Raw genomic sequence first — 27,115 nt, 5'->3', positions numbered from 1 at the left:
TGTATTTTTAGTAGACGGGGTTTCACCATGTTGGCCAGGCTAGCCTTGAACTCCTGACCTCAGGGGATCCGCCCACCTCGGCCTCCCAAAGCGCTAGGATTACAGGCGTGAGCCACTGCGCTCGGCCCTCCTCAGGGAGTTTCAAAACTAACTGTCACAAAGCCACTGGTTTTCTCTGTATTAATGAAAAACCTGGCAAGAACGCCCAGGATCCGAAAGTGAGCTTCAGTCTCAAGATAGCGACCGCCCTCCGGGCCAGCGTCGGGGCACTGAGGGGCCTCTGGAAAGTGAATCACAGGGAGCACCGCGGGGTTTCAGGATTTTGGCTGTCCGCTGCCCAAGGCTTGGCATCACGGGCGTCTTTCCCTCTCACGTTGGGGTCCCTTCAAGGTCGGCGCCAGGTATCCTCCCAGAAAACCTGCACACCGCAACGCCCAGGACCCCCACAGCCTCCCTGCTGCCGCTGGGGGGCGCCATCGTCGCGGCTAACGCAACCCGAGGGAGGAAGCGGTGGAGCGCCGCGCCGCGGGGTTTTCTGGGAGATGTAGGCGGTGGAAGCACACTCATGCGCAGCAACGGCGCCGCAGTGGGCGCTCATGCGCAGTGGAGGGTCCGGCGTCCGCCTTGGCGGGTGGGCGTGATGACCCGCACTCCCCAAGCCACTGCGGGATACAACGGGGCCAAGGGCTCTCAGGGGTGGCCGCGACCGGGGCGGCCCGGGACACGGCTGCGGGTTCCAGCCAACAGGCCCGGAGTCGCGGCCTCGGCTCCGCCGTGGGTGCACGGGCTAGGGCTGCGGGGACTCCTGTGGGCTCCGCGTCTGCGGCTGGCAGGAATGGGGATCGTCCCCAGATCCCGCCTTCTGGGCAGGGCCTCCGCTGCCTGCGATCCTGCCCACAGTCCAAGGATCCTCCTCGCCTCTCGCGGACTGCGGTGTCAGCCGCCCGAGCCGTTCCCCGGAGACCTGGCCAGGTGACGGCCCCCGACCTCCGCCTGGGGCGGGGGTGGGGGTGGTCTGCGAGTCCCCCTCACCCCCAGCAGACGTTCCCGAGCTCAGGAGGAAAAAAAGGACGAGGAAGGGGCTGCTTATGAGTGTGTCGGTGTTGATTTAGTAGTTGTGGAATGTGAGCCCTGGGGAAATAAGTGGAAGAGGCATGGACCGTGTGGCTCCACTGGGGCGTTCGCGAATGCCTCCTGGAGGAGGAGACCAACCAGAAAGAAGAGGCAGCGTCCAGCAACTGGACAAAGGCCAGAGGGCCTTTCTGGCAAGAGGACTGGGGTGAGCAGAAGCTGATCCGGCTCTTTATCCCTGGGCGCAAGTGCTGTGTGGCATAGGTCAGTGAAGGCCTGAAAGGGATGTTGAGCCAGCAGCAAAAGGCCTTGAGTGCCCCATTAAATAAGCTACAGCTGTGGCTGACGCCTGTAATCCCAGCACTTTGGGTGGCCCAAGCGGGCGGATTGCGTGAGCTCAGGGGTTGTAGACCAGCCTGGCCAACATGGTGAAACCCCGTCTCTACTAAAAATACAAAAATTAGCCGCGCGTGGTGGCACGTGCCTGTAATCCCTGCTACTTGGGAGGCTGAGACAGGAGAATCGCTTGAACCGGGGATGCAGAGTTTGGAGGCTGCAGTGAGCTGAGATCACGCTACTGCACCCCAGCCTGGGCGATAGAGCAAGACTGTCTCAAAAAAAAAAAAAAAAAAATCACATATGTTGGCCAGGCAGGGTGGATCACGCCTGTAACGCCAGCACTTTGGGAGGCTGAGGATTACTTGAGCCCTGGAGTTTGAGAGCAGCCTGGGTAAAATAGTGAGACCCCATCTGTACTAAAAAAATTAGCCAGGCATGGTGGTGTACATCTGTAGTCCCAGCAACTGGGGAGGTCGAGTTGGGAGGATTGCTTGAGCCCAGGAGGTCAAGGCTGCAGTGGGCTATGATCATGCCACTGGACTACATCCTGGACAGCAAAGCAAGACCCCATTTCTAAGAGACAAAAAAAGTGCCATTTTGTAAATGACTTCTGGGATGCTTATCTTGATGTAGAAAGTCTCCTACCCCAAGAACAAACAGATAATTCCTGAACAGGGATTGGCAAACAATGGCCTCAGTGGGCCTTCTGTTTCTGTAAAGTTTTATTGGAATGCAGTCACACTTGTTTGTTTAGTATTATCTATGCTGCTATCTGGAAGAGTTGGGTAGTCATGGCAGAGACCTTATGGTCTGCAAAGCTGAAAATATTTATTATTGGGCTTTTCACAGAAAAAGATTGCCTACATGTGACCTACAAGAATATACACTTGTGGCCAGGCGCAGTGGCTCACGCCTGTCATCCCAGCACTTTGGGAGGCTGAGGTGGGTGGATCACCTGAGGTCAGGAGTTTGAGACCAGCCTGGCCAATAAGGTGAAACCCTGTCTCTACTAAAAATACAAAAATTAGCCGGGTGTGGTGGTGTGCGCATGTAATCCCAGCTACTCCGGAGGCTGAGGCAGGAGATTCACTTGAACCTGGAAGGTGGAGGTTGCAGTGAGCTGAGATCTTGTCACTGCACTCCAGCTTGGGGGACAGAGTGAGACTCAGTCTCAAAAAATACAAAAAAGAATATACACTTGTGCCAGCACAGTACTTAGCACTAAGGTTTTCTCTTTGCCACTGAATGGAAAAAACACCCTTGTTATTATTAATGATGTTATGCTTTATTGTTAACTTTATTACTAGATTATTACTTTTACTCATCTCTTCTTGCATACTCTTCTATTCTTCTGATATTTGTGTCTGTATCAGTGCCTATTTGAGCCCATCTGCTTAATATGGTACATTTTAGTATCTAATAAAGGGTGCCTGACTTTTTTTTTTGAGACGAGAGTATAGCTGTCACCCAGGCTGGAGTGCAGTGGCACGATCTCAGCTCACTGCAACCTCCGCCTCCAGGATTCAGGCAATTCTCCTGCCTCAGCCTCCGGAGTAGCTAGGATTATAGGCACCCGCCACCACCCCCGGCTAATTTTTGTATTTTTAGTAGAGACAGGTTTCACAATGTCTGCCAGGCTGGTCTTGAATTCCTGACCTCAAGTGATCCACCTGCCTCGGCCTCCCAAAGTGCTGGGATTACAGTTGTGAGCCACCGCGTCGGGTCTCCGACTGTTCTTTTAACCAGATACTGTTGGACTTTTCTCCATATGATCTTTAAGTTGTTTTATTCTGTGAGCTGGGGGCGGGGGGAGTCTTTGAATTGGAATTGCTATAATTTTGTTTAGTAGTTTTGTGAAGATTTTTTTTTTTTTTGAGACCGAGTGCTAGGATTGCAGGCATGAGCCACTGTGCCCAGCCAATTTTTATATTTTTAGAGATGGGGTTTCACCATGTTGGCCAGGCTCATCTTGAACTCCTGACCTCAGGTGATTCCCCCCAGCCCGGCCTCCCAAAGAGTTGGGATTACAGGCGTGAGCCACTGTGCCTGGTCTGATATTTTAATACTTTAAAAAATATATAGGCCTTCATGGAGAAATTAAAAAAATACTTTCCATTCAGGAATAATATGTCAGTGTGTTCTGAACTTAACTTCAGGTCTGTTAATGAGGTTTTTGTATTTTCTTCATGAAGATCCTTTATTGCTTTTGCTAATTGATTTCCAAGTTGCTCCTAGCATCACTATTGTGAGTGACAATTTAATCACTATTATGGCTTAGAATTTTTTTTCTAATTTTCATTTCAAAATTGTGAAGTATTTCAACCTGCGGAGAGGTTCGGAGAGTAATAGAATAATCTATAAATAATAAAGATGATACCCATGTATCATCGAGATTTTACCTGTGTTAACATGTAGTCAGATTTTCAGGTTTTGATTTGTTTTTTCATATCAAGCATCACAGGTGTAACTGAGGTCTCCTTTGTCTCTTCCCCAACTCTTTCCCCTCAGTTGCCACTTTCTTGAGGTTGGACAATCTATCTGGTCCATGTTATTGTTACTTTACTACTTATGTATCAATCTCTGTATAACATATAGATTTTGTGTCTTTTATTTCCAGGTAAGTTGTATCATGTGGATAAGTGCACAGTTTACTTTTCGAACTCTGTTTTTGGAGAACTGTCTATCTTGTATATAAGTTAGTCCTTTTTTTTTTTTTTTTTTTTTTTGATACGAAGTCTCCCTCTTGTCCCCCAGGCTGGAGTGTGATGGTACGATCTCAGCTCACTGCAACCTCCGCCTCCCGGGTTCAAGTGATTCTCTTGCCTCAGCCTCCCGAGGAGCTGGGATTACAGGCGCCTGCCACCACGCCTGGCTAATTTTTGTATTTTTAGTGGAGACGGGGTTTCACCATGTTGGCCAGGCCGGTCTCAAACTCCTGACCTTAGGTGAGCCCAGTCTGTTTGTTTTAACCACCCCCTATTGCTCCGTTGCACATACCACAGTTTCTCTCTTCCCTGTCAGTAAATATTTAGGCTTCCAATTTCCCCATGCTAAAGTTTAAGAGAACCACTGAAAGAATGAAAATGTGTAGTTTTCATTTTCAACCGGCTATTGTTACTACAGAGGAAAGTTACTGGCTTTGTTTACATTTCTTAGATCTAGTCATTTTAACAAATTAGGCCTCCCAAAATGCTGGGATTACAGGCGTGAGCCACGCACCCAGTAAATAATTATATTGCCAATGAATAATGAGTGTACTTATTCTGAATTTTAACATTATTATCTCAAAAAACAAGATTATAGATAAAGAAATATTTTAGGAAATTATGCAGTAAATAAAAGGAAGGCTCTATAACAAAAGAATGATAGCATCGGGTTAAAAATCAGAGGAGGCCATAGGAGAAAGTAAATGCCTGCGCGTCCGCCCCGAGGCTAGTCCACGCCAGGGTAATGAATAACCCCGGTACCCGCTGCCGCCCCAGCGTTGGGCGGGGGAAGCTCGGGGACTCCGCGCACGCGCACATCCTTGTCCCGGCAGCCGCGCAAGCGCAATCGCCCGGAACATGGCTGCCGCCGGCCGCCAACCGTAAGTGCCGACGCATCCCTGAGCCCTGCGCTGCCTCCGTTTCCTGCGGAGGGAAGGCTTGGCGGGTGGAGGCCCGCCGGGTGCCTGTGGGGCGGCGAGGGGCGTGTCCGCGGGTGGGTTTCACCTGGGTAGTGGGCATGTCGGGCCCGCTAGGGCGAGGGTCTGGCCAGGGGCGTAGTTGTCCTGGCGGGTGAGGACGCTCCGTGGCGATTGGGGTCACTCCTCTGAGGACGAGGTCGCTCCGGGGCTGGTCTGGACGCCCCCGCTCTTTCCTTAGCGTCACCCGTGAGTTCCGCGCTCGCATCTCTAGCCCGCCCTCCCATAGAGACTGTTTTGCCGCGCCTGCTGGGTGTCCTGGTCCGTCTCCGGGGGTAACCCCCGAGTCTACCGCTTTTCTCTCAGGTGTGAGGGGCAGTGTAGGCTTGGGTCGGCCTCCGGTCGAATTGGCGGCCGTGAGTCAGTGGGCTGAGCCGCTTCCCCTTGAGTGTCGAAGGTGTTAGATCACCTGTGTGTTTTTCCATTTGATATTTGCAAAATCATGTTTTACTGCAATTCTCAGTGAGGGCCGCATTTTTGCACCTGTTTAGTGACCATTTTGCTGTCTTTTTCCTTGGTTTAGTGGCATATTTCCTTTGTGCAGTCTTCCAGTCTCAATATTTTATGACATAAAATGTTGGTTTAGATAGAGAAGCTGAAAGACTTGTGCAGTGAACGACCCGGTTAACGTCTGCTGAACTTACTGTATCTCTTATCTTTCCTTCTGTCCATCCTTTCAGCCATTCATTAATCCACCTATTTTTGGAAACATTTCAAAGTAAGTTGCAGATATCACAACACTTCTCCTTCAAACACCTCACTATGCTTACCATGAATTAGAGTTCAATAGTGCTTTTTTAAATTTTTTGAGCCAAAGTTGACTTTCAGTGAAATGCACAGATATTCCCTGTACCATTGATGAATTTTGACAAATGCAACCTAAACCTTTGTTAAAATTACCATCAGCCTGAAAAGGTCCTTTATTTTTTGCCAAGTTAAAAAATTTGGCTATAGGAACTTGGGCTTGTTGAAGTACGTTTTGAATACCCAGTTTTTGTCTGTTTTTTCTTTTTTCCCACAGCAAGTGACTTTCCTCCATTCTACTGCTTGTTTACCTCTCTCTTCACCCAACTTTTCATTTTGAAAAGTTCCACATTTGCATAGAAGTTGCAGGAATAGTTTAACACTTCTAAAACCATCCAGATTCTAAAATTATTAACACTTTTTGCCACGTTAGCTTTATCTTTCTCTTCTCCCTGCCTCAGACACATGCATAGGTGTTACCAGAAAGGGGGTCCCGAGCTATAACCCAACAGAGGGTTCTTATATCTTGGGAAAGAAAATTCAGGGCGAGTCCATAGAGTAAAGTGAAAGCAAGCTTATTAAGAAAGTAAAGGAATTAAAAAATGGCTGCTCCATAGATAGAGCAGCCCCAAGAACTGCTGGTTGCCCATTTTTATGGTTATTTCTTGATTCTATGCTAAACAAGGGGTGGATTATTCATGCCTACCATTTTTAGGCCATATAGGGTAACTTCCTGATGTTACCATGACATTTGTAAACTGTCATGGTGCTAGTGGGAGCAGGACCAGAGGTCACTCTCGTTGCCATCTTGGTTTTGGTGGGTTTTAGCCACCTTTACTGCAAGCTGTTTTATCAACAAGGTCTTTATGACCTGTATCTTGTGCCAATCTCCTGTCTTATCCTATGACCTAGAATGCCTTAACTGTCTGGAAATGCAGCCCAGTAGGTTTCAGCCTTATTTTACCCAGTCCCCATTTAAGATGGAGGTTTGCTTTGGTTCAAACGCCTCTGACATAGGGTTTTCTTTTTATATTTTACACACACACTTGTACACACAGCAGGTGTTGCAGAGGCAGGTGGGGTACAGACATATATTTACATACACTTAGTTTTTTTGGCTGAGTTACTGGAAGTATGTTGTAGATATCATACCTCACTCTGAAATACTTCAGCCAGGATCTCATAAGAAAAGTAACGTTCTTATTTTTTAATTTTGTATTTTTTATAGAGATGAGCTCTCACTATGTTGCCCAGACTGTTCTTGAACTCCTGGTCTTAAGCAGTCCTCCTGCCTTGGCCTCCCAAAGTGGTGGGATTACAGGTGTGAGCCACCACACCCAGCCAAAAAGAACATTTGAACATTTGAACAAAACTAGTGTTATTATCACACCCAAGTATACTTTTTTTTTTTAAAGATGGAGTCTTACTCCGTCAACCAGGGTAGAGTGCAGTGGAGCGATCTCGGCTCACTGCAACCTCCACTTCCCAGGCTCAAGTGGTTTTCCTGCCTCAGCCTCCCAAGTAGCTGGAATTACAGGCGTGTGCCACTATGCACAGCTAATATTTGTATTTTTAGTAGAGACGGGGTTCCACCATGTTGGCCAGGCTGGTCTTGAACTCCTGACCTCAAGTGATCTGCCCACCTTGGCCTCCTACAGTGCTGGGATTACAGGTGTGAGCCACTGCGCCTGGCCCCAGATACTTTATTATTGATGCAGAATTCCTGTCTGATATAGTTTGTATGCAGCTGATACAGTTTGTATGGTTTTTGGGTATTTGTTTTGATCCAGGATCCTGTGTTACATTGACTTGTCATGTTATTTTAGTCTCCCTCAACCTTGAATGGCACTCTCCTTTCTTTTTTTTTTTTTTTTTTCATGAAATTGATATACTTTTAAAAGACCCAGCTGGTGGTTGTGTAGATTGTCACTTGATGTTCAGTTGACATTCCCAATATTAAATTCAGACTCTCATCTTTGGCAGGGCATTGTCTAAGTGACATCATGTTCTTCTTGGTGTGTCGTGTCAGGAAGCATGTGAGGCTGGGGGTGATCAGGTTTTTGTCATGTGGTTGAAGTGCTCTCTGCCAGGATCCTCCACTTTTTCCCCTCTGTAATTGATAAGCCATTCTAGAGATGGTACTTTGAATGTTCTTTTAATCTTATGTTCATGGTGTATTACTCATTTTGATATAGTAAGATGTTTCAAATCTTTTTCTTTATGTTTTGTGCCTTTTGTGAGTTGAGAAATTCTTTGGCTTGGCGCAGTGGCTCGCGCCTATAATCCCAGCACCTTGGGAAGCTGAGGCGGGTTGATCACTTGAGGTCAGGAGTTCAACACCAGCCTGGCTGACATGGTGAAACCCCGTCTCTACTAAAAATATAAAAATTAGCTGGGTATGGTGGCGGGCACATGTAATCCAAGCTACTCGGGCAGCTGAGGCAGGAGAATCACTTAAACCCAGGAGGCGGAGGTTGCAGTGAGCTGAGATCATGCCACTACACTCCAGCCTGGGTGACAGAGTGAGGCACTGTCTCCAAAAAAAAAAAGGAAGAAAAAAGAAATTTTTTTTGGCTTGATGCAGTGGTGACTCACGCCTTAATCCCAGCACTTTGGGAATCTGAGGCTGGAGAATCACTTGAGCTCAGGAGTTTGAAACCAGCCTGGGCAACATAGTGAGACCCAATCTCTACAAAACATTAAAAAAAAAAAAATGGCCGGGCGCGGTGGCTCATGCCTGTAATTCCAGCACTTTGGGAGGCCGAGGCGGGCGGATCACGAGGTCAGGAGATCGAGACCATCTTGGCTAACACGGTGAAACCCCGTCTGTACTAAAAATACAAAAAATTAGCTGGGCATGGTGGCAGGCACCTGAAGTCCCAGCTACTCGGGAGGCTGAGGCAGGAGAATGGCGTGAACCCGGGAGTCGGAGCTTGCAGTGAGCAGAGATCGCACCACTGCACTCCAGCCTGGGTGACAGAGCAAGACTCTGTATCAAAAAAAAAAAAGAAAAAAATTAGCCAGGTGTGATGGCATACTCCTATGGTCACGGCGCCTGAGCCCAGGCATTCAAGATTGCACTGAGCCATGATCATACTACTGCATTCAAGCCTGAGCATCAAAGCAAGACTCTGTCTCTTTAAAAAAAAAAAAAAAAAAAAATTCTTGGCTGGGCGCCATGGCTCATGCCTGTAATCCTAGCATTTTGGGAGGTCGAGGCAGGCAGATCACCTGAGGCCGACTTGGTGAAACCCCATCTCTATTAAAAATATAAACAATTAGCCGAGTGTGGTGACGCGTGCCTGTAATCCCAACTACTCGGGAGGCTGAGGCACGAGAGTCACTTGAACCCAGGAAGCGGAGGTTGCAGTGAGCCGAGATCGCGCCACTGCACTCCAGCCCAGCTACAGAGCGAGACTCCGTCTCAAAAATAATAATAATAATAATAAATATAGATAGATAGATAGATATAGATGTAAAATTAGCTGCATGTGGTGGCAGGTACCTGTAGTCCTGGCTACTCAGGAGGCTGAGGCAAGAGAATTGCTTGAACCCAGGAGGCGGAAGTTGCAGTGAGTCGAGATCACGCCACTGCACTCCAGCCTGGGCGACAGAGCAAGACTCCATCTGAAAAATAAAAAAATAAAAAACACAAAAAAAACCACAACTTTTTTCTACTCTGATAACTCAAAGATATTCTTGTAGTTCTATATTTATTTATTTATTTATTTTTTGAGACTGAGTCTTGCTGTTGTTCCCCGGGCTGGAGTGCACTGGTGCAATCTCGGCTCACTGCAACCTCCGCCTCCCGGGTTCCAGCAATTCTCCTCCCTCAGCCTCCCAAGTAGCTGAGATTACGGGCGCCTGCCACCACGCCTGGCTAATTTTTGTATTTTTAGTAGAGACAGGGTGTCACTATGTTGGCCAGGCTGGTCTCGAACTCCTGACCTCGGATGATCCACTTGCCTTGGCCTCCCGAAGTCCTGGGATTATAAGTGTGAGCCACTGCGCCCAGCCTAGTTCTATTATTTCTAATCATTCAAAAAATTTTTTTCTCATATACTATTTAGGTCTTATAAGCCTGTGTGTGAGCATGAGCGAATTTGGAATTGTAATTATTTTTCCATCTGAAAAGACAGCATGAGATATACTTAACTCTTGCTAATGTGTGAGGCCACCTTTATCACCTTTTAAATTATTAAATGCCTCCAAGTCTGTTTGGGGCTCTGTCCTTCCTGTACCTTCACTGGGTTGCTTGCTTACTGGAACTTTAAGGAGAAGCTTTGACTTTGGCAAAACAACTACTCCTAGCTCTTTTTCCTCTCTTCTTTTTGTTTTTTAAGGAGTTGTCATGGATATTTCAGGAAGCTGTCTTCTTCAATGTGAATTTTGTCATGCATCAGTAAAATTATTCCAGAGATTTGCTTGGAAGGCATTGCTTTTACAGGTCTAGTGAGGGTTGTCCTGGTTTCAGTACCCAGCCCTTTCATCTGTGTACCTGGTCTAGCTCCTCTCTTACTCAAATGCCCTCTCAGGTCTTGAGTAAACTTTTTCAAGTTTTCACCACAAAGATACTATATAATTTTTGTTAATTTTTGTTTTCTTTTTTTTGAGATAGGGTCTTGATGTCTCACCCAGGCTGGAGTGCAGTGGCACGATCACAGCTCACTGCACCCTTGAGCTCCTGGGCTACCAAGTAGCTGGGGCTTCAGGTATGCACCATCACGCCTGGCTAAAGGCGTTTCACTACATTGTCCAAGCTGGCCTTGAACTCCTAGGCTCAAGTGATCCTCCTGCCTCGACCTCCCAAAGTGCTGGTATTACAGGTGTTATCCAGTGCACCCGGCCGTGGCTGGGCTTTCATTGTGATTAGGTAGTGGGGTTGGGGTTGGGGCTTGCATAGTTTGAACTTCCTGCTGGCACCAAGGAGGAAACTCCCAGACTTTCTTGTTAGCTTGCCCAGATGAGAGGGAGAAGGAGAAAGGGATGGGGGCTTGAAAGCTGTCAGTAGCCATCCAAAATGGAGTCAGACTCTTTATCACACTTGTAATCACATGGCTGACGTTATCAGGATGGGATTAAAGTTGGTAAATGATTTCTTTTTGTTAATGAGTTGTGAACAAGTAAAGTAAACATTATTATGGGTGTCCCACAGAGATGGCTGGAGCCGTGTGGATGGGCATAAATGGCTAATGTCCAGCAACCATCGATGTCAAGTATCCACACACCTGGCCTGAATGGATCCCTCTACCTTTCAGAGGTGAGTACCAGGGAATGGAAGTCTACATGAGCTCAGCACATCCCTGCAAGGACTGTTATTTCCTTTATAAAGTCCTAAAATACCAGAAATGTGGCAGATGGGGTCTAGACTAGTGGTTCTGACCCTTACAGACTCGACACATACTTACTCTTTTAAACAGCTTTATTGAGATATAATTCACATAGCATACAATTTACCCTTTTAAGTGTACAATTCATTGTTTTTTATTATATTAACTAGCTTGTATATCCATTGCCACAGTCAATCTTCGAATGTTTTCATCACCCCTGAAAAAGAAAACCCATACCATTAGCAGTCACTCCCCCATCTTTCCCAGCCCTAGGTAATCTCTAATCTACTTTCTGTCTTATAGATTTGCCTGTTATGGACATTTCATATAAATAGCCTGCAATATGTGGTCTTTTGTGTGTGGCTTGTTAGACTTAGGAAAATGTTTCATGTTATAGCATGGGTCTTTTTTTATTTTATTTTATTTTTGAGATGTAGTCTTGCTCTGTCACCCAAGCTGGAGTACAGTGGCACGATCGGGGCTCACTGCAAACTGCTTCCCAGGTTCAAGCAATTCTCCTGCCTCAGCCTCCCCAGTAGCTGGGATTACAGGCGAGGGCCACCATACCCGGCTAATTTGTTTTTTTTTTTTTTTTGAGACGGAGGTTCGCTCTTGTTGCCCAGGCTGGAGTGCAATGGCACGATCTTGGCTCACTGCAACCTCCGCCTCTTGGGTTCAAGCGATTCTCCTGCCTCAGTCTTCCGAGTAGCTGGGACTACAGGTGCATGCCACCATGCCTGGCTAATTTTTTGTATTTTTAGTAGAGATGGGGTTTCACCGTGTTACCCAGGCTGGTCTTGAATTCCTGAGCTCAAATGATCCACCTGCCTCAGCCACCCAAAGTGCTGGGATTACAGGCATGAACCACTGCACCTGGCCAAGAGCATTAGGCCAGGCCGGGCACAGTGGCTTATGCCTGTAATCGCAGCACTTTGGGAGGCCAAGGCAGGCTGATCACCTTAGGTCAGGAGTTCAAGACTAGCCTCACCAACATGGAGAAACCCCGTCTCTACTGAAAATACAAAAATTAGGCATGGTGGCACATGCCTGTAATCCCAGGTACTTGGGAGACTGAGTCAGGAGAATCACTTGAACCCGGGAGGAGGAGGTTGCAGTGAGCTGAGATCGCGCCACTGCACTTCAGTCTGGGCAACACAGCGAGACTCTGTCTCAGAAAAAAAAAAAGAGTGTTAAGCCAGGCGTGGTGGCTCACAACTGTAATCCCAGCACTTTGGAAAGCTGAGGTGGGAGGATTGCTTGAGCCCAGGAGTTCAAGACCAGCCTGGCCCATATAGTGAGACTTCATCTCTACCAAAAAAAAAAAAAGAAAAATTTAGGCTGGGTGTGGTGGCTCACGTCTGTAATCCCAGCACTTTGGGAGGCTGAGGCATGCAGATCCCTTGAGGTTAGGAGTTTAGGACCAGCCTGGCCAACATGGTGAAACCCTGTCTACTAAAAATACAAAAATTAGCCAGGCATGGGGGTGTGTGCCACTTAGGAGGCCGAGGCAAGAGAATCGCTTGAGCGCAGGAGGTGGAGGTTGCAGTGAGCTGAGATCATGCCACTGAACTCCAGCCTGAGACAGAGTGAGATTCTATCTCAAAAAAAAAAAAAAAATTATGTGTGATGGTGTGCAACTGTGGTCCCAGCTACTCAGGAAGCTGAGGTGGGAGGATCACTTGAGCCCAGGAGATTGAGGCTGTGTTGAGCCTTGATTGCACCTTGCAGTCTAGGCTGGACAAGAGAGTGAGACCCTGTCTCTTAAGAAAGAAAAAAAGGGCTGGGCGCGGTGGCTCACGCCTGTAATCCCAGCACTTTGGGAGGCCGGGGTGGGCGGATCACGAGGTCATGAGATCGAGACCATCCTGGCTAACATGGTGAAACCCCGTCTCTACTAAAAAATGTACAAAAAATCAGCCGGGTGTGGTGGCGGGCGCCTGTAGTCCCAGCTACTCGGGAGGCTGAGGCAGGAGAATGGCGTGAACCCAGGAGGCGGAGCTTGCAGAGAAGCGAGATCACGCCACTGCACACCAGCCTTAGCAAAAGAGCAAGACTCTGTCTCAAAAAAAAAAAAAACAGAAAGAATTTTATAGTTGTAGCTTTTATGTTTAGGCTGATCCATTTTGAGTAAATTTTTATGTAATGTGCACGGTTTATAATCTGTTTTGCAGTGTACTCTAAATTTACTGGTAATATTAAATATCCATATAATTCTTTAAATTCTAAAGCCCTAAGTCTATGTAAAGAATCAATACAATTCTGGGGGCACTAATTCATTTCCCCCAGAACCGATCCAGTCTCATGAGAGCAAGAACTCACTACTGTGAGAACAGCACCAAGCCATTCATGCGGGTTCCACCTCCATGACCCAAACCCCTCCTGGTAGGCTGCATGCCCCAGCACCACCACAGTAGGGATTAAATTTCAGCATGAGATTTGGTGTGGACAAACCATATCCAAACCATAGCAGTGGAATAGCTGGATCATATGACAGCTCCATATTTTCCTTTTTGAGAATCATCAGACTGGTTTCCAAAGTAGCTACACTGTTTTACATTTGCACTGGCAGTGAAAAGTTTCCAGTTTTTCCATATCCTTGCCAATACTTGTTATTGTTTTTGTTTGTTTTTAAATATTGAACATACTAGTGAGTGTAAAGTGGTATCTCACTGTGGTTTTGATCAGCATTTCCCTAATACCTAATGATATTGATCATCATTTCATGTGCTCATTGGCCATTTGTATGACTTCTTTGGGGAAATATCTATTCAGAACTCCTACGGGGTGAATGTAGTGTCCCCTCAAAATTCGTATGTTGATGCCTTATCCCCACTGTGATGGTATTTGGAGATGAGGCCTGTGAGAGGTAATTAGGTCATGAGGGTAGAACCTTTTTGAATGAAATCAGTGCTCTTATAAGAGGAAACAGGAGAGCTCTCAGGAGCTCCTGCTTCCTGCTGTACCCTGTGAAGGCACACTGAGAAGGTGGCCATCTGCAAACCAGGAAGAGGACCCTCACCAGAACCAATCATGCTGACACACTGATTTTGGATTTCCTAGCCTCCAGAACTGTGAGAAATAGATTTCTGTTGTTTAAGCCACCCAGTCTATTTGTTGTAGCAGCCCAGACTAAGACAAGATCCTTCGCCCATTTCTAAAAATTGGGGTTTTGTCTTTTTATTATTGAATTGTAAGAGTTTTTATATTCTAGATACACATAATATAAATATTTTCTCCCATTTGGTGGGTTGTGTTTTCACTTTCTTGGTGGTGTTTAAGTTTTATTTCAACAAAGGAAGTATCTGTTATGGATGAAATGGACATTCCTTTTGTTCCTCAAGGCGAGTTAGCCTCCCTACCCCCAAGAGAGACGTAATCACAGCCTTGGTTGGTGTCTTGCCAAGACATCATTATATTTTTATTTCTAAGAGAATATTTTGTGTGTCTGAAAAAATTCCATAAATGATATCACCCTGTATATGTCTGATGTATCTCATCTTTTATTTTCTTTTTTTTAAATTTTGAGACAGTCTTGCTCTGTCTCCTCCGCTTCCTAGGTTTAAGCGATTCTTGTGCCTCAGCCTCCCGAGTAGCTGGGATTACAGACATGCACCACCATGCCTAGCTAATTTTTGTATATTTACTGGAGATGGGGTTTGGCCATGTCTGCCAGGCTGTTCTCAAACTCCTGGCCTCATGTGATCAGCCTGCCTCAACCTCCCAAAGTGCTGGGATTACAGGTGTGAGCCACCGCACCCGGCCTATTTTATTTCTTTTAACTGTGCATGTGCATCTTCCCTTCACAAACCTGCAGGGAGGTGCTTTCAAGTCCCTTGTTTTCACAGGATGGCCACAGACCATGCCAGGCCCCAGTCTATCCAGAAGGTTCAGAACAGGAAACATGTCATGCGGCAGGGCAGCTTCAGGAGCCCTTTCCATGGGAGGGGTCCTTGTAGCATCCAGGGGTGACAGCTGGGAGCATGGTCCTCCTGACTGGCTGGCCCCTTTACATCATTGCTGAATGCTGTGTACATAGCAAGTGTCTAAGGCCTTGGCCTGGACTTGAAAGTAAATGATTCTGATGTTTCCTTTTTTCTGATGTTTAAGGTGTGATGTTCACATTAATTTCCTATGACCCTAATTATTAAGAATTTTCCATAGGAGTCTGAGGTTTCCTTAAAGTACTTTTTGAATTTTTGAGATAAAGGATCTATTACTTGAATCTGAGAGTATTTTGATCATGAGTCTTGGTGAGATTTTTTCATATTACTTTCTGAATGTATTGGGATAAGGTGTAAGGGCGCTGTCTTCTACTTTAATCTGATAATATGGGAATTGTATTAATAGATGTTCCAATGTTTCCTAGTCCTTACATTCCTAGGATAAATCCAACTTTGCCATTTTGTTAACCTTACACTGTTAGTTAAACCCCTGTCTGACAATTAATATCACTTACGTGTTCATTTTTGCTTTTTAAAAAATTTTATTTATTTATTTATTGAGACAGGGTCTTGCTCTGTCAGCTAGGCTGGAGTGAAGTGGCACTCTCTCCGTTCACTGCAACCTCTGACCCCCAGGCTCAAGCGATTGTCCCACCTCAGCTTCCCAAGTAGCTGGGACCACAGGTGCATACCAGTACGCCTGGCTTTTTTTTTTTTTTTTTTTTTTTGTATTTTTTGTAGAGATGGGGTCTCACTGTGTTGCCCAGGGTGGTCTCAAACTCCTGACCTCAAGCAGTCCACCTGCCTTAGCCTCCCAAAGTGTTGGGATTACAGGTATGAGCCACCATGTCTGGCCTTTTTCTTGCTGTTTTTTAATGGTCTCTTTCATTTGTCTTTTCAAATGACAGACTTGGTTTTCTTCATTTTCTCAACTGGTTTCTTGTTTTTAATTTCCATAATTTCTGCTGCGATTTTTTTTTTTCCCCCGAGACAGTCTTGCTCTGTCACCCAGGCTAGAGTGCAGTGGCACGATCTCGGCTCACTGCAACCTCCGCCTCCTGGGTTCAAGTGATTCTCCTGTCTCAGCCTCCTGAGTAGCTAGGACTACAGGCACCTGCCACCATGCCTGGCTAATTTTTATACTTTTAGTAGAGACAAGGTGTCACCTTGTTGATCAGGCTGGTCTCGAATGCCTGACCTCAGGTGATCCACCCGCCTTGGCCTCCCAAAGTGCTGGGATTATAGGTGTGAGCCGCCGCGCCCAGCCTCTGCTGTGATTTTTATTAACACTTTCCTTCTACCTCTCATTGGTTTAGTCCATAGTTCTTTCCCATAAGTTGTAAATTGAACAGTGAGATCACTAGTCTTCGGTCTTCTTTTCTTTTAGTCAATTATAATCAAGTTAATGGTGAGCCCTAAAAGTACAGCTACATAAAAAGTCCCATTTTTTACATGTTTAAACTGTTTTTTTTTTATCTGTACTTACAAGGTGTTGAAGGTGGGACTTACTCCCGAATCTTCTTTCTGGTGGTGGAATAAGGTACATATTGTTCTGGAGTGTCTTTCACTTTGAGTTTATGGCTTGTCCAATGAGTTTACAAGCAGTAGGTTGTTTATTGTTGGAGGATCATCAGTCATACAGTGAAGCCAACAAGACCATTCTGAGGGCACCATGCGTTACCCACATCCCAGAATGTGTTATTGCCATTCATTTCAATGATACATAGAACCCATCAGCGATGGCCTAAAGAAAATCTGTGGGCAGCCTCGGAGACCACCATGGCTGTTGACTTGCTGCCATCTGCAGCTTCAGGACCCACAGTAACTTCATCTTTAGTCCCTTTTTTTTTTTTTTTTGGGAGGCAATCTTACTCTGTCACCCAGGCTGGAGTGCAGTGATGCGATCATGACTCACTGCAGCCTTGAACTCCTGAACTTCTAGGCTCAAGGGATATTCCTGCCTCAGCTTCCCAACCACTTGGGACTAAAGGCGAATTACACCACCACACCCAGCTAACTTTTTTTTTCTTTCATAGACACACAGTCTTACTATGATAATCAGGCTGGTTTCAAATTCCTGGCTTCAAGTGATATCCCTGCCTCAGCCTCTAAAAGTTCTGGGATTACAGGTGTGAGCCACCATGCCTGACCTAGCCTTCTTTTTAAAATATACGCATTAAAGACCAGCATTTTCAATCTAGGAACTATTAGCTGCATTCTGCATTCTCATTTGCCACATGTTTTGAGATGTGCTGTTTTCATCATTGTGTAGTTATAGGTGTTTTCCTTTTCTTTTTTTTTTTTTTTGAGATGGAGTCTCGCTCTGTCACCCAGACTGGAGTCAGTGGCATGATCTCGGCTGACTGCAACCTCTGCCTCCCAGGTTCAAGCGATTCTCCTGCCTCAGCCTCCCGAGTAGCTGGGAGTACAGGCACGCGCCACCATGCCTGGCTAATTTTTGTATTTTTAGTAGAGATGGGGTTTCACTGTATTGGTCAGGCTGGTCTTGAACTCCTGACCTCGTGATCCACCTGCCTCTGCCCCCTAAAGTGCTGGGATTACAAGGCATGAGCCACCGTGCCTGGCCTGTTCTAGGTGTTTTGTAATTTCTATCAGGTTTTCTCTTTGATCTGTCAATTACTGAGAAACAAGTTTTTATTTTTCCAAATAAATAGGAGTTTGCTTTACTCGCTGTTTTATTATATTTGGTTTTCTTTCTGTTACTGGCTTTTAACTTGCTGCCTCGAAGTCAAGAGGCTGTAGTCTGGGCTTTGTTGAACTTTTTCTTTGACCTAGTCAGTGTTAGCAAATATTCCACTTGTGCTTAGAAAGAAAGCATTTTATTCTAATTTGTACGTAGATTTTCATCCAGCTGTGTGATCAGATTGGGTAACTACATTCTGTCCTGCATAACTCTTTTCCATTCTTCTGCGTTTTCATTTCTAAAAGAGGTTCATTAAAACCTCCCACCTGCCGGGTGCAGTGGCTCATGCCTATAATCCCAGCACTTTGGGGGGCCGAAGCAGGCAGATCACCTGAGGCCAGGAGTTCGAGACCAGCCTGGTCAACATGGTGAAACCTGTCTCTACTAAAAATACAAAAATTAGCTGGCGTAGTGGTGGGCACCTGTAATCCCATCTCGGGAGGCTGAGGCAGGAGAATGGCATGAACCCGGGAGGCGGAGCTTGCAGTGAGCCGAGATCGCGCCACTGCACTCCAGCCTGGGCGACAGAGCGAGACTCCGTCTCAAAAAAAAAAAAAAAAAAAAACAGATAAATAAAATTTCCCACTATCCTTAGATTTGCTGTTTTCTTCCTACAAACCTAGCTGGCTTTGCTCTGTGTTTTTTTGTTGTTGATTGTTTGTTTGTTTGTTTTTTGAGATGGAGTTTTGTTCTGTTGCCCAGGCTGGAGTTCAGTGGTTCAATCTTGGCTCACTGCAACTTCTGTCTCCCAGGTTCAAGCAATTCTTCTGCTTCAGCCTCCTGGAGTAGCTGGGATTACAGGCATGTGCCACCATGCCTGGCTAATTTTTGTGTTTTTGTAGAGACATGGTTTTACCATGTTGGCCAGGCTGGTCTTGAACTCCTGACCTCAAGTGATCCGCCTGCCTCAGCCTACCAAAGTGCTGGGATTACAGGCATGAGCCACCGCACCCGGCCTGCTCTGTGTTTTGAGGCATGTTGTTACTGTTACATTGCCCTGTGATCCTCACTTGAAATTTTTCTTTGGTTTATAAAGAGCCACAAAACCCTTCTTTGTTTGGTATTCACCTGTCCCATCCTTTCACTTTTGGCTTTTATGTCCTTTTGCTTTAGGAATACCTGTTACAAACATGTTTTTTAATACAGTCTAATGCAGTCTTTATCTGACCCATCAAGGCCATTTATATTTATTGTAATTGTTGATACCTTACTTTACACTTTGTATTTAGCCTGTCCTTTTTGTGCTGTTTTTTACCCCTTACCAGCTTTCTGGATTGATCGGGTTTTTTGTTTGTTTGTTTTTGTTTTTAATTCTGACCTCCCTCTACAATGTTTTTCAACTTCAGTACTATGGACATTTGGGGCTGGATCATTTTGTGTTGTGGAAGTCCATCGTGTGCATTATAGGATATTTAGCAGCATCCCTGGCTCCTAGGAACATCTGCCCCCTAGTCAGACTGACAACCAAAATCATCTCCAAATATTGCCAAGTATCTTCTGGAAGTAGAAACATCCCTGGTTAAAAACTACTGCTCTGTGGGCTTTCATGTTTTATACTACATTTATTCTTTTAATTCTGACTTGAGCAGGTCTAACATGAATCATAAAAAACTTGAGGACTTCAGAACACTTGATTCTGTTGCCCCATTCCCACCTCATTGGCCACTGTTGTCTAGTATATTAGTCTATCCCATTAATTCCAAGTCATGATTTCTGCATTTCATGTGGTCACCATTGGATTTGATTTAAATATACATTCATCAGTTTTTTTTTTTTTAAGAGATGACATCTCACTGTGTTGCCCAGACTAGTCATAAATGCCTGGGCTCAAGTGATTCCCCCACCTCGACCTCCCAAAGTGCTGGGATTACAGGTGTGAGTCACCACACCTAGCCCACATTCATCATATTCATCAATTCCTTTGTTTTTCCTTCCTTCGTTCTTGGGTTTTTTTTGAAGAACAACATTTTCTAATTCCTCTGGCTAGTATCCTTGGAAATGAACTCTGCTTTTGCTTTCCTGAATTTTTTTTTTTTTTTTTTTGAGACAGAGTCTCACTGTTGTCCAGGCTAGAGTGAATCATAGCTCACCGCAGCCTCAACCCCCAGAGCTCAAGCAATTCTCCTACCTCAGCTTCCCAAGTAGCTGGGACTAACAGGCGCATGCCACCACACCCTGCTAATTTTTGTATCTTTTGTAGGGATGGGGTTTCACCATGTTGCCCAGGCTGGTCTCAGACTCTTGGGCTCAAGTGACCCATCCACCTTGGCCTACCAAAGTGTTGAGAGTACAGGTATGAGCCACCACATCCAGCCTCTGAAACAGTCTTATCTCACCTTTGCTCTTGAACAATAGTGTGACTGATAGATTTTTTCCTTCAGTGCTTTGAAAGTAGCCTTCCATTACCTTTGGGTTTCCAGTTTTTCTATTAAGTGATCTATTGTAATAATTTTCGTCATTCACTGGTGGTTTCTCTTCTCTCTGCTGGCCTTTAAGACCATCTATTGGCCAGGCGTGGTGGCTCACGCCTGTAATCCCAGCACTTTGGGAGGCTGAGGCGGGCGGATCACGAGGTCAGGAGCTCGAGACCATCCTGGCTAACATAGTGAAACCCTGTCTCTACTAAAAGTACAAAAAATTAGCTGGGTGTGGTGGCAGACACCTGTAGTCCCAGCTACTGGGGAGGCTGAGGCAGGAGAATGGCGTGAACCTGGGAGGCGGAGCTTGCTGTGAGCTGAGATCGCACCACTGCACTCCAGCCTGGGTGACAGTGCAAGACTCTGTCTCAAAAAAAAAAGAAAAAAGAAAAAGACCATCTATCTACGTAGGTATGGATTGATGTTCGTTTATCCAGCTTTGTGACTCTGATATACCTACCAGTGGAACTGCTGGGTGGTAGAATATACCTAATTTATGTTTTCTTTTTTTTTTTCTTTTTCAGACGGAGTCTCGCTCTGTCGCCCAGGCTGGAGTGCAATGGTATAATCTTGTCTCACTGCAACCTCCGCCTCCTAGGCTCAAGCGATTCTCCTACCTCAGCCTCCCGAGTAGCTGGGATTACATGCATGCGCCACCGCGTCCAGCTAATTTTTGTATTTTTAGTAGAGACATAGTTGCCCAGGCTGGTCTTGAACTCCTGACCTCAGGTGATCCACGCGCCTCAGCCTCCCAAAGTGCTGGGATTACAGGCGTGAGCCACTGTGCCTGGCTTAATTTTTGTATTTTTAGTGGAGATGGGGTTTCACCATGTTAGTCAGGCTGGTCTCGAACTCCTGAGCTCAGGTGATCCACCCACCTCAGCCTCCCAAACTGCTGGAATTATAGGCGTGAGCCACCGCGCCTGCCCCCAGTTTATGTTTTCACAGCTGCCACTAAGGTACCCTGCCAAGCACGCTGACCACTTTCCAAGCCCTCTTCCCTTGTGACCTACCAAAGCTTTATATTATCGTACTTCATTTTATTTTTACTCACGTGAAATGTGTATATTTTGTGTTCTTAAAGTCGCAGTTTGGAATTGCCTGAATGATAGAATGAGAAAATAAATATTGATGTTTTCAGGACATTTCTTTTTTTTCTTTTTTTTTTTTTTTTTGAGGCAGAGTCTCGCCCTGTTGCCCATGCTGGAGTGCACTGGCGCTATCGCGGCTCACTGCAAGCTCTGCCTCCCGGGTTCATGCCATTCTCCTGCCTCAGCCTCCCAGGTAGCTGGGACTACAGGCGCCCACCACCACGCCTGGCTAATTTTTTGTATTTTTAATAGAGACGGGGTTTCACCGTGTCAGCCAGGATGGTCTCAATCTCCTGACCTTGTGGTCCACCTGCCTCAGCCTCCCAAAGTGCTGGGATTACAGGCGTGACCCACCGCGCCCAGCCAATGTTTTCAGGACATTTCTATTTTCCCTTCACGAAGTGCTCTTTGATTACTTTGCCCATTTTTTTTCTTTTTATGTGCTGTTCTGTAAGAATCCTCTGTAGCTCTTGGGCAGTAATTCTTTGTGCTTTTAAATCTTATTTTCTCTCTGTAAGAATCCTCTATAGCTCTTGGGCAGTAATTCTTTGTGCTTTTAAGTCCTATTTTCTCTCTATCTGCCACTTGCATTTTGTCTCTTAATGTGTCTTTTATTGGATGGAAAATTTGAATGCTGATATCAGACTTCTTAATCCTTGTCTGTTTTTTATTTTTTGGTTTTTGTTTTTTGTTTTTAAGACATGGTCTCTTTTGCCCAATCTGGAACGCAGTGGCACAATTACAGCTCACTGCAGCCTCAGCCTTCTGTGTGGGCTCAAGTGATAACTCCCACTTCAGCCTCCCAGAGTGCTGGGATTACAGGCATGACCCCCAATGCTTGGCCATATGGTTTTTTTGGTTAAGTTTTGTTGATCAAAGTCTGCCACACTTATGAAGGCATACTACATTATTTAAACTTTGACTTTATGTTGCAGCCTGTATCCTTCTGAAATTTAAATACACGCACACACACACACACACACACACATATACACATATACATGTATATATATTTAAATTGCCTAGAATGTAGACATATATGTATGTATGTATTCTGAGGCAAGGGTCTATTTTCATTTTACCTTAAAAAATAGAAAGAAGGCTGGGCACAGTGGCTCATCCCTGTATTTGCAGCATTTTGGGAGGCTGAGGTGGGATAATTGCTTGAAGTTTTTGAGATTGAGGCTTCAGTGAACCAAGATCACACCACTGCACTTCAGCCTGAATGACAGAGCGAGACCCGATCCCACCAAATGAATGAACGAATGAATGGACAACCAGTTGTCTTAATATTGTGAAGTCTGAGTGGACAAGGATGGTGACAGGAAGATTGATACGCATGAAGACACATGCAACCATTTACAGAATGCCCTTCATCCCCTAGCCTTGGAGACTGCTTTGTACATGATCCAGTTTTTTTTTTTTTTTTTGAGACGGAGTCTTGCTCTGTGGCCCAGGCTGGAGTGCAGTGGCACAATCTTGGCTCACTGCAAGCTCCGCCTCCCGGGTTCGCGCCATTCTCCTGCCTCAGCCTCCCGAGTAGCTGGGACTACAGGCGCCCGCCACCACGCCCGGCTAATTGTTTGTATTTTTTTAGTAGAGACTGGGTTTCACCATGTTAGCCAGGATGGTCTCGATCTCCTGACCTTGTGATCTGCCCACCTCGGCCTCCCAAAGTGCTGGGATTACAGGCGTGACCACCACGCCTGGCCGACATGATCCAGTTTTTATAACAACCATGCAGGGCAGTCTTTGACAGTTTTTGTTTTGTTTTGTTTTTTGAGATGGAGTCTCACTCTGCCGCGTAGGCTGGAGTGCAGTGGTGCGATCTCAGCTCACTGCAACCTCTGCCTACCGGGTTGAAGTGATTCTCCTGCCTCAGCCTCCAGAGTAGCTGGGACTACAGGCATGTGCCACCACGCCTGGCTGATTTTTTTTGTATTTTTAGTAGAGACGGTGTTTCACCATGTTGGTCAGGCTGGTCTTGAACTCCTGACTTCAAATGATCCACCTGCCTCCACTTCCCAAAGTGCTGGGATTACAGGAGTGAACCACTGTGTCCCGCCAGGTCATTGACAGTTCTAAGACTTAGACCCAGAACTTTTAGGTCACCAAGCCTGTGCTTTGTCCTATCCATGAATGCAGAACTTTGATGACAGAGCTGGGGTGAGAACTGCTCCTTCAGTGCTGTTGTAAGCTCATTGTGAAGTCAGAGCTTTGGAAATGTGTACTGATGGGCAGTGTGTGACCAGGGACAAGAATGCAGTGGCTGGGATGGAATTCTAGGGGGAGCAGGGATGCTTGGCCTCTGGTCTCTCACATCTCAAACTAATCCTTTTGGTGATGATTTATCCCGAGGTCCATTCCTCCTGCCTGCTCTCTAGGAAGATGAAAATGCTACATGGCTCTTTTTGAATCTGTTCTTGGTTCCATTCCTTGGCTACGATTTTACCTCTTCCTTGTATAAATTTGAATTTAAAAGAGAAAACAAGTAAAAAAATACACATCTTTACACCTAGCCCATCATCATTGTCTGTTTCTGTTACAGATAAAGCTTCATATACCTAAGTCTGCATTTTTCTTCTTTTTGCAGTTTGGGATATGAGATTGAAAATGACGACTCGGAATTTTCCTGAGAGAGAAGTACCCTGTGATGTAGAAGTGGAAAGATTCACAAGGGAAGTTCCCTGCTTGTCCAGTTTAGGTGATGGTTGGGACTGTGAGAACCAGGAGGGACACTTGAGGCAATCAGCTTTAACTCTGGAGAAACCAGGGACTCAGGAAGCAATTTGTGAATATCCTGGTTTTGGGGAGCATTTGATTGCAAGCTCAGACCTTCCACCGTCTCAGAGAGTTCTGGCAACAAATGGTTTCCATGCACCTGACTCAAATGTTAGTGGTCTGGATTGTGACCCCACCTTACCCAGGTATCCTAAAAGTTATGCAGATAAGAGAACTGGTGACAGTGATGCCTGTGGAAAAGGCTTCAACCATTCCATGGAAGTTATTCATGGAAGAAATCCAGTGAGAGAGAAGCCCTACAAATACCCTGAAAGTGTTAAGTCTTTTAATCATTTTACCTCTCTTGGTCATCAGAAAATAATGAAAAGAGGCAAGAAATCGTATGAAGGCAAGAATTTTGAGGACATCTTTACTCTGAGCTCATCGCTTAATGAAAACCAGAGAAATCTCCCTGGAGAGAAACAATATAGATGTACTGAATGTGGCAAATGCTTCAAACGGAACTCTTCTCTTGTTTTGCATCACCGAACTCACACCGGAGAGAAGCCTTATACTTGTAATGAGTGTGGAAAGTCCTTCTCCAAGAACTACAACCTGATTGTGCATCAAAGAATCCACACAGGAGAGAAGCCCTATGAATGCAGTAAATGTGGGAAAGCTTTCAGTGACGGCTCAGCTCTGACACAGCACCAGAGAATTCACACAGGCGAGAAACCTTATGAATGCCTAGAGTGTGGAAAAACCTTCAACCGAAATTCATCCTTAATTTTGCACCAAAGAACTCATACAGGGGAAAAACCATATAGATGTAACGAATGTGGGAAACCCTTCACTGACATCTCCCACCTTACAGTGCATCTCAGAATCCACACTGGTGAGAAGCCCTATGAGTGTAGCAAATGTGGAAAGGCTTTCCGGGACGGCTCGTACCTCACCCAGCATGAGAGGACTCACACTGGAGAAAAGCCCTTTGAGTGTGCAGAGTGCGGGAAATCCTTCAACAGAAACTCTCACCTCATTGTGCATCAAAAGATCCATTCTGGGGAGAAACCCTATGAATGTAAAGAATGTGGCAAGACTTTCATCGAGAGTGCGTACCTCATCAGGCATCAGAGGATTCATACTGGCGAGAAGCCCTATGGCTGCAACCAGTGTCAGAAACTTTTCAGGAATATCGCTGGCCTCATTAGGCACCAGAGGACTCATACTGGTGAGAAGCCCTATGAGTGTAATCAGTGTGGCAAAGCCTTCAGGGACAGCTCCTGTCTGACCAAGCACCAGAGAATTCACACTAAGGAGACCCCATATCAGTGTCCAGAATGTGGGAAGTCCTTCAAGCAGAACTCTCACCTGGCAGTACATCAGAGACTCCATAGCAGGGAGGGTCCCAGCCGGTGTCCTCAGTGTGGAAAAATGTTCCAAAAGAGCTCATCCCTTGTTCGACATCAAAGAGCACACCTGGGAGAGCAACCTATGGAAACATAATGGTTGGGGGCCACATGAGTCTTCCAGTTCACTCTCACTCCTGTGTTTAGGAGGCGTGTCTTAGATCTGACTGCTCTCTGGTCAGTAGAAAAGAATCCTTTAAGCTATCCAGTGAATTGATGAATGTGAGACATTGCTGAGCCACACTGTTAAGTCTGCTCATTGGGGAGCTCCAGAGACAACTTAGGATGAGGGCAGAAAAGTCTTTGGGGATGATTCAGTCTGTACCAGACATGACAACACACACACTGGAATGAAATGTGCAAACATGGGGGTGACACCACAGAGAGAACCTGTGAATGCATTCAGAACATGATTGGAATGAAGAGCCCTGTAGTAGGGAGTTTCCACCTTGTATGTAAGCAAACACTGAATCAACTTTTTTTTTTTTTTCAGACAGAGTCTCACTGTGCAGTGGCATGATCTCCACTCACAGCAACCTCTGCCTCCCAGGTTCAAGCAGTTCTCCTGCCTCAGCCTCCAAAGTAGCTAGGATTACAGGTGCCTGCCACCATGCCTGGCTAATTTTTTCTATTTTTAGTAGAGACAGGGTTTCACTATGTTGGCCAGGCTGGTCTTGAACTCCTGACCTCATGATCCGCCGACCTCAGCCTCCCAAAGTGTTGGGATTACAGGCATGAGGCACTGCCTGGCCTGAATCAACCTTTTTTAAGTGTAATCAGAAAGAGAGGCTTTGGCAGGGGCTCTTACTGTGTTTTCTGTAACAACAAAGGTGTACAATGAGAGAGTCCACACAGTGCTGTACTGCACACACCACAGAATGTGTGAGATTTTCCTGTTTGAATGTATGTCTGCATTATACTCCTGCAATAATGCTGAGGACTCATTGCAGGAAGGCAAACTAGGTGAATAAATTACCTGTGAATGAACAATGAAGTCGTTCCTCTTAAGACTGAAACAAGCAGGCCAGATGTGGTGGCTCACGCCTGTAATCCCAGCACTTTGGGAGGCCGAGGCGGCCAGATCACAAGGTTAGGAGTTCAAGACCAGCCTGGCCAGCATGGTGAAACCCCATCTCTACCAAAAATACAGGAAATTATCTGGGCATAGTAGTGTGTGCCTATAATCCCAGCTACTTGGGAAGCTGAGGCAGGAGAATTGCTTGAACCTGGGAGGTGGAGGTTGCAGTGAGCTAAGATTGCACCACTGCACTCCAGCCTGGGTGACAGAGCAAGACTCCATCTCAAAAAAAAAAAAAAAAAAAAAAAAAAAAGACTGAAACAAGCTTGTGCTAAGATGGAAAGGGCTGCTTCTAACAGATGTGGTTTGTTGCTTTAGTTGTTGAAGCAAAAATACTGAGTTGTTATGTTTATGTTATCACCCCACCACTACCTCCATGGTTGTTCATTTAGGATGCTTCTAATTCAGCCACTGTGAACCATTATAAAGGTTTTATTGCCATGTTGAAAATGTTTATAATATGGCAAAAAGGGGCATCAAATAGAAGATTTACTATTATTCCAGCCATGTAAAAATACGTGCACATATGGATGTATGTTGAAAGTGGATGATGGAGAAATAAAATGTGGTTTTCTTTGGGGACTGGAA

General features: G+C 45.7%; 1 protein-coding gene across 13 annotated transcripts; it reads left to right on the top strand.

Annotated features, from left to right (window-relative positions):
- Positions 1 to 596: 596 nt before the first annotated feature.
- ZNF329 (zinc finger protein 329) lies at positions 597 to 27,115 on the top strand. 13 transcript variants are annotated; one of them, XR_010153992.1, is made up of 5 exons: positions 5,019 to 5,109; positions 10,455 to 10,548; positions 10,992 to 11,096; positions 23,913 to 25,999; positions 26,661 to 27,115. XR_010153992.1 is itself a non-coding variant. In XM_063802347.1 (4 exons), exon 4 carries the CDS (start codon positions 23,921 to 23,923, stop codon positions 25,544 to 25,546), a length of 1,626 nt encoding a protein of 541 aa, XP_063658417.1. In that variant the 5' UTR covers positions 4,947 to 4,996; positions 10,455 to 10,548; positions 10,992 to 11,096; positions 23,913 to 23,920; the 3' UTR covers positions 25,547 to 27,115. The 13 variants fall into 13 exon arrangements, 9 of the variants coding, with proteins under 9 accessions (XP_016792473.1, XP_016792470.1, XP_063658416.1 ...); XR_010153990.1 differs by lacking the exons at positions 5,019 to 5,109; positions 10,455 to 10,548 and adding an exon at positions 597 to 1,279; XR_010153991.1 differs by lacking the exons at positions 5,019 to 5,109; positions 10,455 to 10,548 and adding an exon at positions 4,939 to 4,996.

This window comes from Pan troglodytes, chromosome 20, assembly GCF_028858775.2.
Source record: "Pan troglodytes isolate AG18354 chromosome 20, NHGRI_mPanTro3-v2.0_pri, whole genome shotgun sequence".
Lineage (NCBI taxonomy): Eukaryota > Metazoa > Chordata > Mammalia > Primates > Hominidae > Pan > Pan troglodytes.
The sequence above is the reverse complement of the archived record's forward strand: the minus strand, read 5'-3'. Positions and strand labels throughout refer to the sequence as shown.

What these genes read in the sequence shown, in the direction of transcription:
- ZNF329 (XM_016936984.4), top strand. Translation starts at nt 23,921, where the DNA reads ATGAGATTGAAAATGACGACTCGGAATTTTCCTGAGAGAGAAGTACCC.